This window comes from Homalodisca vitripennis, chromosome 4 (assembly GCF_021130785.1).
Source record: "Homalodisca vitripennis isolate AUS2020 chromosome 4, UT_GWSS_2.1, whole genome shotgun sequence".
Classification (NCBI taxonomy): Eukaryota; Metazoa; Arthropoda; class Insecta; order Hemiptera; family Cicadellidae; genus Homalodisca; species Homalodisca vitripennis.
In genome coordinates this window covers 103,762,107-103,776,043 of record NC_060210.1, presented here as the reverse complement: position 1 = coordinate 103,776,043, position 13,937 = coordinate 103,762,107, and the positions used below count along the sequence as shown (strand labels likewise).

General features: G+C 32.3%; 1 protein-coding gene across 5 annotated transcripts in view; it reads left to right on the top strand.

Annotated features, from left to right (window-relative positions):
• The window catches only part of LOC124359859 (probable ubiquitin carboxyl-terminal hydrolase FAF-X), a 151,008-nt gene that overhangs the window by 117,230 nt on the left and 19,841 nt on the right, over positions 1–13,937 (top strand). For all 5 annotated transcript variants that reach the window (XM_046812956.1, XM_046812954.1, XM_046812955.1 and 2 more), the window contains exons 38-42: positions 6,524–6,702; positions 8,445–8,641; positions 9,183–9,310; positions 9,538–9,704; positions 10,479–10,634. In XM_046812956.1, the coding sequence (XP_046668912.1) occupies positions 6,524–6,702; positions 8,445–8,641; positions 9,183–9,310; positions 9,538–9,704; positions 10,479–10,634 (827 nt within the window). The remainder of the gene's footprint in view (positions 1–6,523; positions 6,703–8,444; positions 8,642–9,182; positions 9,311–9,537; positions 9,705–10,478; positions 10,635–13,937) is intronic.

Genomic DNA, 13,937 nt, shown 5'->3' with positions numbered 1-13,937 from the left:
AAAGCAATACAGTTTTGTACTCTATGTCACAGGAATGTTTAATATTTTTACAGCCACTATATGAGTATAGGTCAGTCAATTTGTAGGAATGTTTGTTTGCATACACACTGAGAACATATTCAAAAGCGTATTTCACAAAATGATGGCTGCCAACAGGCAAGGTTTTATGTTTGATTTTATTAAGTAATTATTGTTACATTGCATTTAATTACTAACATGCAACAGTAATGTTATTTTTATGGTGGAACAATTTTCTTACCCTTCAAAACAAATTTATTCAAATTTTTATCTTGAAAAAAAAAAAAAAAACTGGTAGCAGCGTCAAACAAAAGCCATTTCTATTGCAGAATAATTCATTAGAGATTTTAACCCTTTGCGATCATGGAACCACTAATGTGGCCAAAACTTATCTCTCGCTCAGTTCAGATGGAGACTCAGGTGGTTGTCTTCTCAGCTTGCAGGGCCACACAGTGCTTGTGTAACCATTTAAGTCACTACTCAGATTTGTAAATGGCAGTGTTTGATCTTCAAGTCTCTAAATGACCGAAATTTAAGTGAATTTCTCAAAGCTTTAAGATTGAAACTCTATCGATCGGTTATTTATTATTTGCTTTTAAATGAACTTAGTAATATGTAATTTAAGTTATAGGTTTATCTTTTTATAATCAGTCGGTCTCAAGTAGGTCTCTAGTATCAACAGAATATTAACTCGTTTCTACATTTTGAACTTCGTTTTTCATTACATGTAGGCGATAGATGGTTCACAAAGAGTAAGAAGTAAATTTCAAATGGTGTCATAAGTTCGAGTTGTACATCAAAATCGTAACTATTTATAAACATCTTAACTAACACGGTTACATTTTAAAGTTTTGCTTTATTTATGCTAAGGAAACAAAAACAGCTTATGCCATTTTAACAGGAATAAACCGTACAGCAAAAATTGACAATATTGTTACAACTGGATTTTTGGAGTAGTGTATTCGTTTTTAAAACTCATAACCCAGCTATTTTTTTAAAGTCTTTGTTGACAGTCCTGTGAAAGCCCTAACCATAATTAATTGTTGAATCACTGTTTATATTGGCTCATAATCATGACCATATTGATGGTACACTCTCTGACAGAAAACTTTATTTTCTCTAAAACATGAGACTATCTTTGTGAAAACAATTACAGCGTTTTAGAGTGTAGTTAGTTACCAAATTCTGCTTGTTATTATATTTAAGTCAACACATTCATCCTAACACGCTGTCCTTAGAAACTTTTAATCTTAAACTTTCACATTCTAGTGTTTATCCAAGTAGGTTGAACTGAAATAGTCATTTTTCTTTATTGCTGAGTCGTGATAAATCCAATGTCCTGGATTATATGAATATTCCATTTAAGCATGGTTTCTATAAGTTTTTCGTTGTAATATACCCATTAGAAATACTACTATTCAAAACAGCAAATACACTGTACTTCGAGGTAATAAGTTAATTTGGTGGCAAAACATCTCAAGCAAGGTAGAGGAGGAAAATATACCTCCCCAATCCCTCTCCCACCATCACCCTACCGGCTTCGGTTGGTTCTCAGATTGACTGTGCCAATGCTGCCTGGGCCAGGTCAGTTGCAACATGTGGGTGGCCATTTAATTGCATGTAATTCGACTATACAAAAAAGCCAGGCCGGGCTGGTTGCAGTGACCAGGTGGCCATTTGATTACATATATTTTTACATCCTAAAAAATCCAATCTTTGCAGCCGTCCCTAATGAGGATTGTTTGGAAAGTAAGCTCCTGTAATAAATGTAACATTAAACGTAACTATACAGCTTTGTATTATATTCATTTGAAAGAGTAACTCTTAAACTATTTTTCAACACAGTTACCATTTGCATTTTAACTCTTGTCATTCTAGGTGCCTTTTGAATAAAATTTTGCCTCCTATACTCGTTACCAGTCATGGTTTTCACAGCTATAAGGTGAGGCCCCACTCCATTGATTGTCTTTTTTGTTTGACTTTGACATAGGAAACCCATGTTCATTATCAGTGACTAGGTAGTTAAACGACCTTCATCATGGTATCAGATATATAGGAAACAATTAATTTGTTCATCAAGGTCAGTAACCACTGATGATCGGCCAATTTGCTTTTTGTTGTAAATAGTTTGTTGTGCTTTCCATTCATCTTCACAAAATTGTTGGCACCATTCTTAACTAGAGTAAGTTTATAGCTCATAATGTCTCCTACATAAAAGGAACACAATTAATGATAAATTTCCACCAGTTGTATTTTCTTTACCAAAAGAGATCTTTTTTTTTTTTTTTTTTTTTTATTTATTTATTCTCTGAAATGACAACAATTACAAATCATTTTATACTTAAATGCAAAAACCCTATTGGGTTTGTCTGCATTTCACTAAATATACTAATTACTTATTTTATGCTTTTAAATTAATTTGTGGTCAAGTCCATGCAGTTTTAATACAAGAGTAAACACCTCACCAATAATGCAGTCACTATAATTAATTAACATTTATAAAAAATAACTTAATCCTAACAACAATAAATAAAATATTCAAGGATAACAATAACAAAAACAACAAACAGAAGAAACAAATATAAAATATGCATAATTTAACTCATAACAATATTCCCAAAAACATGTTTAAAGCTCAGATAAAATCATTCAAATAACAACAAATAAATAAATATATATAAGTTACCCTAATTGTATTTGAAAATTATTTTCAATAACATTTATAACAACAATTGTAACAAAAACCATCAACAATCAACAAACACAACAAGAACCAGTAATATTAAATTTCATTTTTCCATAACAACTCTTTTAATGCAACTTTAAACAATTTACAGCTCTTAGCATTTTTAACATTGCTTGGAAGCATGTTAAAAACTGTAGGCACATAAACTTCCAGAGTTCTACTTCCATATTTGTTACTGAATTTAGGTACAACAAGATAGTTTTTTCTGACCGAGTAAGGATGTGTGTTTCTTTATTTTATAAGTGTCAACTCTTAAATAATCATTAATTATTAAAAATTTAAACAATTTGTCTACTTGTAATCTATTTAAGTTTTGGAAAAACATTCAGCATCTGGTAAAACTTTCAAATTATTTGGCATAATACATTTAAGTGTCTGTCTTTGTATGCTTTCTATACTTTTTAAATGATAGTTGGATGCATTGCCCCAAGCTCTGAGCCCATATCTTACAACAGATTTCACACAGTGCATCATATATTGTTAACAGTGTTTTTACAGGGCAGATATTGCTTTAAGTAGTATAGTTTACAAGAGTAGACTCTGACCTTTTGACAGACACTTTCTATATGCCTATCCCACTTGAAATTGTGATCAACCAGTACCACCTAAATATTTAAAAAACTTTAACATTTTCTAAAATACTACACTGACAATTATCAACAATATATGTTTTTAGCATGTAAACAATTATAATCATGATGTTTAATTTCAACAATTTTTACATTCAAATGATGGTGAGTGTATATGCATTAATTTGATTTAGCGGCATTTATAATTAACCCATTGTCATGGCACCAGCATATGAGACTATTAAAATCCATTTGCATGTTTTCCTTTGCCTCTGTTATGTTTTTATGAGAAGTTACCAAAATTGTGTCATCAGCGTACATATATAAAATTTTACACTTTTTCATTATACTTGCTACACTATTTACATAAATTATATACAAAAGTGGTCCCAAAATACTTCCCTGAGGCACCCCTGATGTTATGTCATGCTCCTGTGAAAAAACAACTTCCAAATTTTAACTATCAATTTTCTATTATTTAGGTAATCTTCAAACCAATCAAGAAATTTCCCTCTTATTCCCACTGCTCTCAGAGATTCAACTATTTTATTGAACTGAAGTGTATCAAATGCTTTAGAAAAATCTATAAAGGTAACCAATATTTGTTTTCCACTACCAATTTCCCTGTTTACATAATTAGAAAAATCTTTTAACAAGGTTTCTGTACTTTTATTTCGTTGAAATCCATACTGGCAATCATCAATTATCCTGTTATCCTTTAAATATTTATTCAAACCATTTGCTATGTAATGCTCCATAACTTTATCTACCGCAGAGAGTATTGAAATGGGACCGATAGTTCTGGTATGTTGTGTGACATCCAGACTTGTATATAGGTCTAAACAATTGCTATTTTAAGTTTATTTGGGACTTTGCCTTCTGATATTGACTTGTTTATTATAACTGATAGTGGCTCTGAGAGACTTACAGAGAATCTCTTTAAATCCATCATTCTGATTCCATCTATGCCAGGACTTTTCTTCTTCATTCTTCCCAAAATATTTTCAATTTGTTTTGCATTGAGTATGGTATATACAATGATGTATTGCATGACATAACAGGGTTATTAATTAATACATTTCTCTGCATCTGATAAGTCTTTTGTATTACATTTATGTGTTATGCTGCTTATATCTTTTGTGTAAATCGTTCCAAATTTCTCACATATGTTCTCTAATGTACCTACTTTATTCAACATGTATCTATGTATTGTATCATCAATATTCATCTTTCTCTTTCTTCCCAAAATTTCATTAATTTCGTCCCATGTTCTTTTGATATCCTTTTTATTTTTTTTCTAAATTTTCTTTTATGAAATTTCCTTTTTGCCCAAACAATGTTTTTATTTATTTTATTCCTTAATATTTTGTATTCTTTCTGAATGTCTTTATTTTCTGGCTTATTTTGAAGTTGCTTGAAAAGTCTATCACGGGTTTTTATCATCTTAACTATAGCCCATGTCATCCAAGGCTTTTTTGGTTTTTTGAATTTATCTGTTTTCCAAATGGTTGCTCTCTTATAAATTGAATTTATTATATCATCCAAATGCAAATATGCCTCATCTGATGACATACTATCATCCGTTACCCATCTCAGTCAACCTGAGAAAAATTTGAATAAACGATTTTTTCATCTAATTTTTTAATTTGACATACAGACATATTTACTTGCTTATTCCTAGTAACAGAAGTCTGCATGTTGAGCAGGCAAGGGTAATGGTCAGATATCTTTAATTTCACAATTGCAGACCTGGCTCTTATCTTATCTGCCCTGAGATAGATTATGATCAATTAGGGACTGGACCACCCTATCTTGTCTTATCTCCTCTCTTGTGAACTGGTCTATGCATGACAAAAATCCATTGGCAGCCATCAAGTTCTTATATGCATTTACATTATTACAGTAATTATTCTTTAATATTCAAATTAAAAATCACCAATTGTCACACTTATACTTGTTTTCATACTTACAATAGTATTATTCAATTTCCCCTAAGAAATCCTTAATATTAGTTTTAGGTGGTCTGTACACAGCTAAGATACACACAGACATACTGTTTACCATCTTAAAAGTTACATTCAACATCATTCCTTCAAAAGTAGTGTTTTTAAGATTTCTGCACTGGCTAACCATATGAATTTTCCTTACAAAAAATACAAATTCCTCCCCCCTTCCCCCTTTCTCTTATATTAAAAAAAGTGTCAAAATCATTGAGGTTAAACAATTCTTTCAGATTTTCCTTTAAATTTATCTCTGTAAAACAATTACATCCAGAAATTCAATGCACTCCTGAAAAACAATTAAAAATTCATTCCAATGCTTTTTCAGGGATGCAATATTTTAAATGCAAAATAGATATACCCTCAGTAAAATTATTTAATTTACTATATCCTATTAGTGTTTCTATATCATTAAAACTACTACTAGGTACACTATCACTATTTGCTACAAAATCAACCATTCACAAACAATTTTCTCTTTGCCCTAAGCTTTGCTACTTTACGTCTTATTTAATTAGTTCCAAGTCATCCTCTTTTTCGATCAATATAACTCTGCTATCCGGGGCCTTCTTTACTCGAACCAATCCATTTCTGTACCAGACAAATTGATAGTCAAGTCCTCTGGCTTTAAGCTTGGCTCTCTTTAACAAATTCGATAGTAAAAAGGAAAAGATTCTCACCAACAAAAATTCTTCCTCCCTTGAGTCCTGTAGTTTCAGCATCTAATGGTGATAGGTACATCACAGTTGGCAGAAGAGTTGATTGCGGTGGGCATTTTGTGCATTTGATTATAGAACTTATAATGGCATAGGACGTTAACTGTGACATTGCCACTCTGATAACACCACTACTTCTACCCTTCAGCAATCATTATGCCTTCGTAACTTGCTTTCGACGTTTTCCTAAGTGACTACTTTTGTTCACTAGTTTGGTGTCTGATATATAACAAAATGAAATGACCTTGACTATGTAGAAATTTGATATTTTCCAGAAAGAATAACTATACAATGGGTTTGAAGTAAAATAATGGCTCAGGTGCTAAAATAATGAAGTTACTTCCTACAAAAAAAATCAGTTTTAAACTCATTCACAATATTTGTTAACGATTTTTTCGGTTTGCAATGGTTATTATTTTTAATAATAACATTATCAAAGTGATACAAAATATGAAATATTATTAATTGTTGCAGCGGACACCAAACTGGGTGTAATGAAGATGCCAGCAGCGATAGAACGCAGTGTACGACGGCAGAACATAAAGTTCATGCACAACAGAAATCAATTCTCTGTAGAGTACTTTCAGTTTATCCGTAAGCTGGCATCGTGCAACATCCCCCCAACAAGCAGGCAACACAATGCCGACAAGTTTGTAAGTACCTTTTCTCTACACTATAGTTCTGTTCATGAGGTTATTTTAAAAATAATTATTCTAAAAGTGTACAGAAAACGATGTGTTTTGAGTATAATATTTGATAATCATTTTTAAATGTAATTGCTGATGTCTAATTACATTATCTGGTGGGTTACTCAGTAATAAATTTAAAATAAATTAAAGCTCACTGTATTTTAGAAACCTAATTTATCATGTTTCCCACAAACGTAAGTCAGTTTAGTAGTTCTCTTTCCATAAGTCCATTATGCTCTAATCACGAACGATCCGGGTCTGTCCAGTAGTAAATGTGTTACAATTGGTGCAATTTTTAACCCCTTTTAACACTTGTAAATTACAACATAATAGCCTTCATACATAAACATATTTAGTTCATATAGATGTCAGTATTTTATTGCTCTGTGTTGCACAAATTTAGTTTATGGTAGTGTAAATCGTAGTGTTTTTTTTATTATTATACAATGGATAAAATAAAAGAAATGAGGAAATGTTACATTACTTAAATGATACACAAAGTTATTCAACTGATGACTAGCACCTGTTGTATGATTGATAAAGATGAAGATCAGAAAGAACTTGGCTGATGAAATAAGGACTCAAGAGTCAGGCTCTTATCAAAAGTTTAACCTTCTCAATCTAAAATACCATTCTGGCTTAGTTGGCAGAAAGGTAAATTTCACATATGGTTGTCATCTCAAAATGTAAAACTAAAGATGCATTATTAGCTTATGATGTGTAATTTACACAACACTGATGTACAATGATGACTCTCAATGTTGTCAAATTAATATACCCATAACTTTTTCCAATTGAAAAACTCCTTTATCTTTAAACTTTACTAGACTAAAATCGTTAAGAGTTATGGAAACACATTCACTTATAAAGATTCAATGTTCCTATATACTTATAAAACTTTTGAATGCAATATTGAAATCTTAAGGGTATTGGGGGACAGGAATAGGTCACTTTTTTATGTATGACCTAGCAATAGTAATTTTAATATTTTGGTCTGTGAGGAACTAATTAGTATGAAAATTGATGGCTTAACTTCTTGGAGTTTGGTTTGGTAAAAAATATTTTACCCTTTAGCATATATTTTTTTATTTTAAAAAACTACTCATCTAATTTTAATGCTTTTGGATTTAAATTAATAGCATTATTTACAGGATTTAAAACTTGTATGCTATAATTTTAGTAAAATTTTATTTTTACAACAGTGTAATAATCAAAATGGGTTCAAAATACAAGGATACTCTTGACAGTGTCTTGATTACACACAAAAATGTTTATCTTATTATTCATATTGTACCTAGCCGTCTTTGGCAAAAGTGAAACTCATGCGTATAATATTGTAAATATTCTGCAATTTGTCACAGGTGCGCATGCTGGCATATTATGAAATGATCCGGTTAAAATATTAACACAAATGTCACCATTTTACATTTTTTATATTGGTTAAGACTGCCTAACAAACTAGTCTAAGCCATGTGCAAATACTATGTTTGTACCAAGTTTAGTCTGGTTCTATTAAAAATTACAGCACTTATCAGGTTCACAAAACAGTTAAGTAAATTAGAATCCCAGTGGTGAGGGGTCAGTTAGAGTGCATGTGTTTTGACAATGGCTTCTAACCATTTTCACTGGCACTGGTTCCTTGAGTAGCTGTGAACATTTTCCTCAAGACTGAAAAATTCTCAGTGATGTAAAATTATTGTATACAGAGTTCCGAGGCTGAAGAGTTGTCAATGCTGAGTGTGCAACTGGCCAGCAAGTTCCTGTTCCACACGGGTTTTCATACCAAAAAGACGCTGAGGGGGAACGCAGCAGATTGGTACGATGCACTTAGCTACCATCTTCGCTCCTTCAAGTCTGTTAGATCGTGGTTCGCTCACAACGTTCTCTTCAAACACCCTCACAGGTAAGTGAGAAAACTTAATCCTTGAAAAATTGAATTATTCTTATTTATAGTGGTCAACAAGTCTACTCCTTTTGTTATTATTTATTGATTGCAGAAAGAAAAATTATAATTATAGGTCAGTGGTACCTGCTTTTTTCCATTACATTAAAATTTTAGTGGGTTGCCACTAAACAAATATTTCTCCTTCATCTGAAATTGTTAAACCCCCTGTTTGTGATTCATCATTGAAAATAGGCATAACAATAAATAGTTATTTATATTTAAGTTATTTTATCTTTATTTGTACTAAATATTCCAAATTACAGAATTTCCATTAGTCCGTTTAAAAACTCATCACTTACATAACAATTTTTTGATAACCTAGCTTCTAAATTCTCAGACTGCAAGCAATTTTTTATCGAAAATTCAAATATGATTTGTTACAATTATTTGGTAAGTTGTGAATCGTTAACGGAAAATATCAACTGGAAAAAACATGTAAAGTTATTTATTGCTGATTTATTTTTTTTTGTATGATGCTCAGTTGATATTTGTTTTCTAGGTTCTGTGAGTACCTGCTAAGTTGTCCTAGTGCGGAAGTGAGGTCAGCTTTCATGAAGATTATCGTGTTCCTGGCCCACTTCTCACTACAAGACGGCCCATGCCCCCCTCCAATGCTCAATGCTCCAAGTAATATTATTTCTACATTATGTTTTAGGATATGTGCATTTTTATCTCTCAATTTTCAATATGTTAATTGAGTCAAGAAAATTAATTGTATTCTAGATCTCATATTTTATAGCAAATGTTTTTTGGTTTCTTTAAAAAAAAACCAGAAAAATAATATTAGAAGTTATAAACTATGTGTTTTTAAGGTAAAAACATTTTAAAACTCCCATTTTTATTTGGTGTCTTAGCGATATTGCTGGACCGAAAAGCGACAATGAGTGATCACCTCTTGATGGCGGTATTGTCACTGTTACACAAGGAAGTGTCGGAACATGGCAGGCACCTACCTCACTATTTCACTCTCTTCCACACATACGCATGCCTTGGCATCAGCGAACGGACACAGTTACTCAAGGTATATGGTTTAAAATAGGAGTGTTCAGTATTTAGCTTGGTCTGGTTAAGAAGCTTAACCAAAAGACATTTTGCAGTAGGAAGACATGATACAACAGAAGATTTCAATCAAAATTAGTTTGCATTGTTACACAATCACAATATTATTTCAGAATCATCATATTTGTACTTCAGTATTATTGCAGACCACTATTTTTGGACGAGTTTTCCTTATCGGGAACCAAAAAAAATTTCATTATAAGTTCTTAATACTTTCCTTCTTTCATAATAAATCGAAAAATACTCAATGAGTTATAATATCGCCAAATCACCTGCAAATAGACTTACATGAGCGACTTACACGAATTGTAAGAATATTTATAATGTTTCAAATTGTTTAAATTCACATCTGACAATGGCATCTTCGGTTTTGAAAGTCCTCGTGGATTAAATTTAAAGTTATCAGACATTGTAAGTTTCTTTTACTACAATTGATTTTCTAATAAGAAGGGCTCTTCTTTCAATTAAATGTAGTTTAGAATATTATCTTAATATTTGTATATATATTTAGTAGTTTGACATTGTTTAAATATAATAATTGCATTTAGGGATATGTGTAATATCATCAGTATATTGTAAAGTAAATGTCTTTGCCATTTAAGATGAAAATTAATGGGCAATAACAATGTTTCAGAGCAACATATTATACCCTTGAGTTGCATAATATGAATATTTACATAGTAAGGCTGTGTATTTATTAGTAGTAGTTTGTAATAAAAGTTTCTTTAATTTGTAGCTAAATGTGCCAGCGACATTCATGTTGGTTGCATTGGATGAAGGGCCAGGACCGAACATCAAGTACCAGTATCCAGAGCTGACGAAACTGCACATGGTTGTTTCTCTGTTAATTCGTTGCTGTGATGTCTCCACTAGGATGCAGTCATCACAGACGGTATTTTCCTTTATTTAAACATAATTGTATGGTTTTTTATGGATTGTTTTTGGTATGTGTCATTTTAAGGAACATTTTGCTGTACAGTACAACCTTGTTTATCCGGATTAATTGGAACTGTAAGTAATTCGGGGAAAAAACAAAAATACAAGAAAACTCAACAGATTATACAGAGTGTCTACTGGTCAGAGAAAACTAAAATTGTAAACCTTTGGAGACCACCCATAACACAAAAAGTAATCCAAGAATACCACTATATTTCAAAGGCAATTGCTGAAGTTCAGAGAAATAGCTATATTTTTAAGATCTGAGTTGTATCCCTTACCTTCTAATTTAACTTGATAGATTATAATAAGAGCTTTCAGAATATTTGCTGAAAAAGGACTTATACTGTATTTGTATAACTTAAGTGATTTTAAACAAAATGCTCGTAAAAATTCAAACCATGCCTAGCCATTGTAAAAAGTTGTAAACATACATATATTTTATAGACAAAATATTTATACAACTAACACAAATTGTGAACTAAATAAAAATTAGTGGTTGCCTGTTTATTTCCCATCGAGCACCTGATGACCGTGCATAGCCGCAGCAAACGTATGACATTGCATGATAGAAATTATAAACTGCAAGTTATATATTCCTCCAAAGTATTATAATTTCATAATTTGATTAACTATCTATGTCTTATGATACGCAAAGTATGAAAAACCATTATGTAACTACTGGTAATACACGTTCTGCCAATTAGCTGCCTTTTGCGAATATATAAAGTGGACTCGCAGTGATGCATGTATAAGCAAATTATTTACAAAACTATAATAATTTCTTAATTACATTTCTATGAGTTTTTGTATATAAAGTACATTAAAACCCTGTTTGTGTATTTTACAATTTGCACACTGTCAATTAGCCTATAATGATGCAGCAAATCTCTTCAGTTTTGATTGTTGAATGCTGCCAATTGATCTTGAATCCAAGTCTCTGTCAAAGATTTAGTCGATTTGAGATTTGGCTTTGACACATCACTATTACTCATTATTGTGAACAAGAGTATGTGTTAATGAAAAATTGCAAATGATGCTGGAAATTTATTTAAAAATTAGTTTATTCTTGATCAAATTGGATTCCTTCCACTCTTTTAAACCAATTCTGGATAAATGAGGTTGTACTTGTACTGTACTTCAACTTTCTTACTATCTTCTTCCAGTTTTCATAGTAATGTAACAAATAATTATAGCTTTATTTAAAATACAGGGCGGAGCGCGGTAATTTGCTTTTTTGCACTGCAGGCTGTGGTGGCACTGTTGGTCGAAGAGGGGGGAGAGTGGGCGTGGCTTATAGTGGCTGACTGGAGATTTGTATTCCTCCGCGTTCCAGTTGCCATCATGCAGTGGACACGAGAGGAGAGGTCGTTTTGTGTTGAAGCGTATTTTTCAAATGCCCACTCGATCATTGCAGTGCAGCATGCTTTTCGTTTACGATTCGCTGTTCCCCCACGCGGACGTGTTCCTGGTCGGCCATCAATTGTAAATTGGGTAACTGCATTCAGAACAGCAGGAAATGTGTCACGTGTACGAAGGGGACCTCAGAGAAGGATTACAACACCGGAAAACATCGATAGAGTTAGAGCAGCAGTTCTGCAATCTCCAAAACGCTCTGCTCGGAAGCAATCACTTGCTCTTGGCATTTCAAGACGTTCTCTCCACTGGATTCTTCATGATGAACGTATAAAATGAACTATTCTTCATTATTTCACCCGTATAAAATGTGCGTGGTCCATCAATTGTCAGCATGGGACTATTTGACACGGCGTATTTCTTGTGAAGACATGCTTGCAACTATACCGCGTGACACAATTGTGTTCTTTTCTGATGAGGCACATTTTCACCTCAGTGGGTGTGTCAACAAGCAAAACATGCGCTACTGGAGTGAAACAAACCCCAGAGAAATCCACCAGAGACCTCTGCATTCGGACCGCGTCACTGTGTGGTGCGCCATATCACGAGTAGGCATCATTGGCCCTTACTTTTTTCAGGATAACCGTCGTGCCATAACTTTGAACTCTGAACGGTACTTGACTATGATACAGGATTTTTTTTAGTCGGCTCTTGAGGCAATGCAATTAGAGGATACCTGGTTCCAACAGGATGGTGCCACTGCACACACAGCGAGGGTTACCATCAATTGTTTGAGGCAAATGTTTCCTGGACGGCTTATCTCTTTGAGGGGTGATGTGAACTGGCCGGCACGCTTACCAGACTTAGCCCCATGCGATTTTTTCCTTTGGGGTTACCTGAAGTCGAAGGTGTATATCAACCGTCCCAACACCTTGGAAGACCTAAGGAACAATATTGAGGCTGAAATTGGCAGAATACCAGTCGACATGCTTGTTAGAGTTAATGAAAACTTCAGAAAACCTATGCAGCAGTGTGTGGATGCCGAAGGTCGACATTTGCCAGATACATTATTTAAAACCATGTAATTTAAAAATTCCCTTACTGTTCAATATAATTAAAATAAAAAATAATTTTTTCTAAGGTTCATAATTTTTTTGTTTCATTTCTAAATCAGCAAATTACCATGCTCCACTCTGTATAATATACCAATTTTGTTACTGACAAACCTTACAAAATAATTTGAAGCAAACATTCTGTCTTTCAACTAAAATAATGTACCTATAAATTAAAAATAAGAATTTCCCTCTAGTAAGTAAAGAGCAGACAAATTTCAAAACTAGAGTTCACATACTTTTTTTACAAAAAATATTCATTTTAGATAATAGAGCAAAATCATTACCACTATTTTTTAAACTGGTAAACATTAAAAATCAATTTGAAACAGAATGTGACTTTCAACTGAAATAATTTAATCATTTTTAAAATGCTTAAAAATGTTGTTCTAATCAGAAAAGAGCAGAAAAATGTCTAAATTTAATTTACTTGTTTACAAAAAAATATTCATTCTTAGAATAATAAAACAAAATCATTACATTTTTTTGCTTGACACCAAATTAATATACTTGCGATAATTTTGCAAAATTTTCCAGTGATGATGCTCCTAAGCTAGAAATGTTTTACCACTATGCTCTGAAATATACATAGTGTGTATGGCTAGTTTATTACAATATAGTCAATTCAACAACTCGGGTTTCAATATATTTAAAAACCATATTTGACAACATGATTTCCAACTTAACCTCTAGTGACATATTAAAAAACCGTGCTTCAGATTTATTTACAGTGTGCTATTTGTTGATCAAATTTGTCTTAAATCATTGTGTATATTATAGGTAAAATAAAT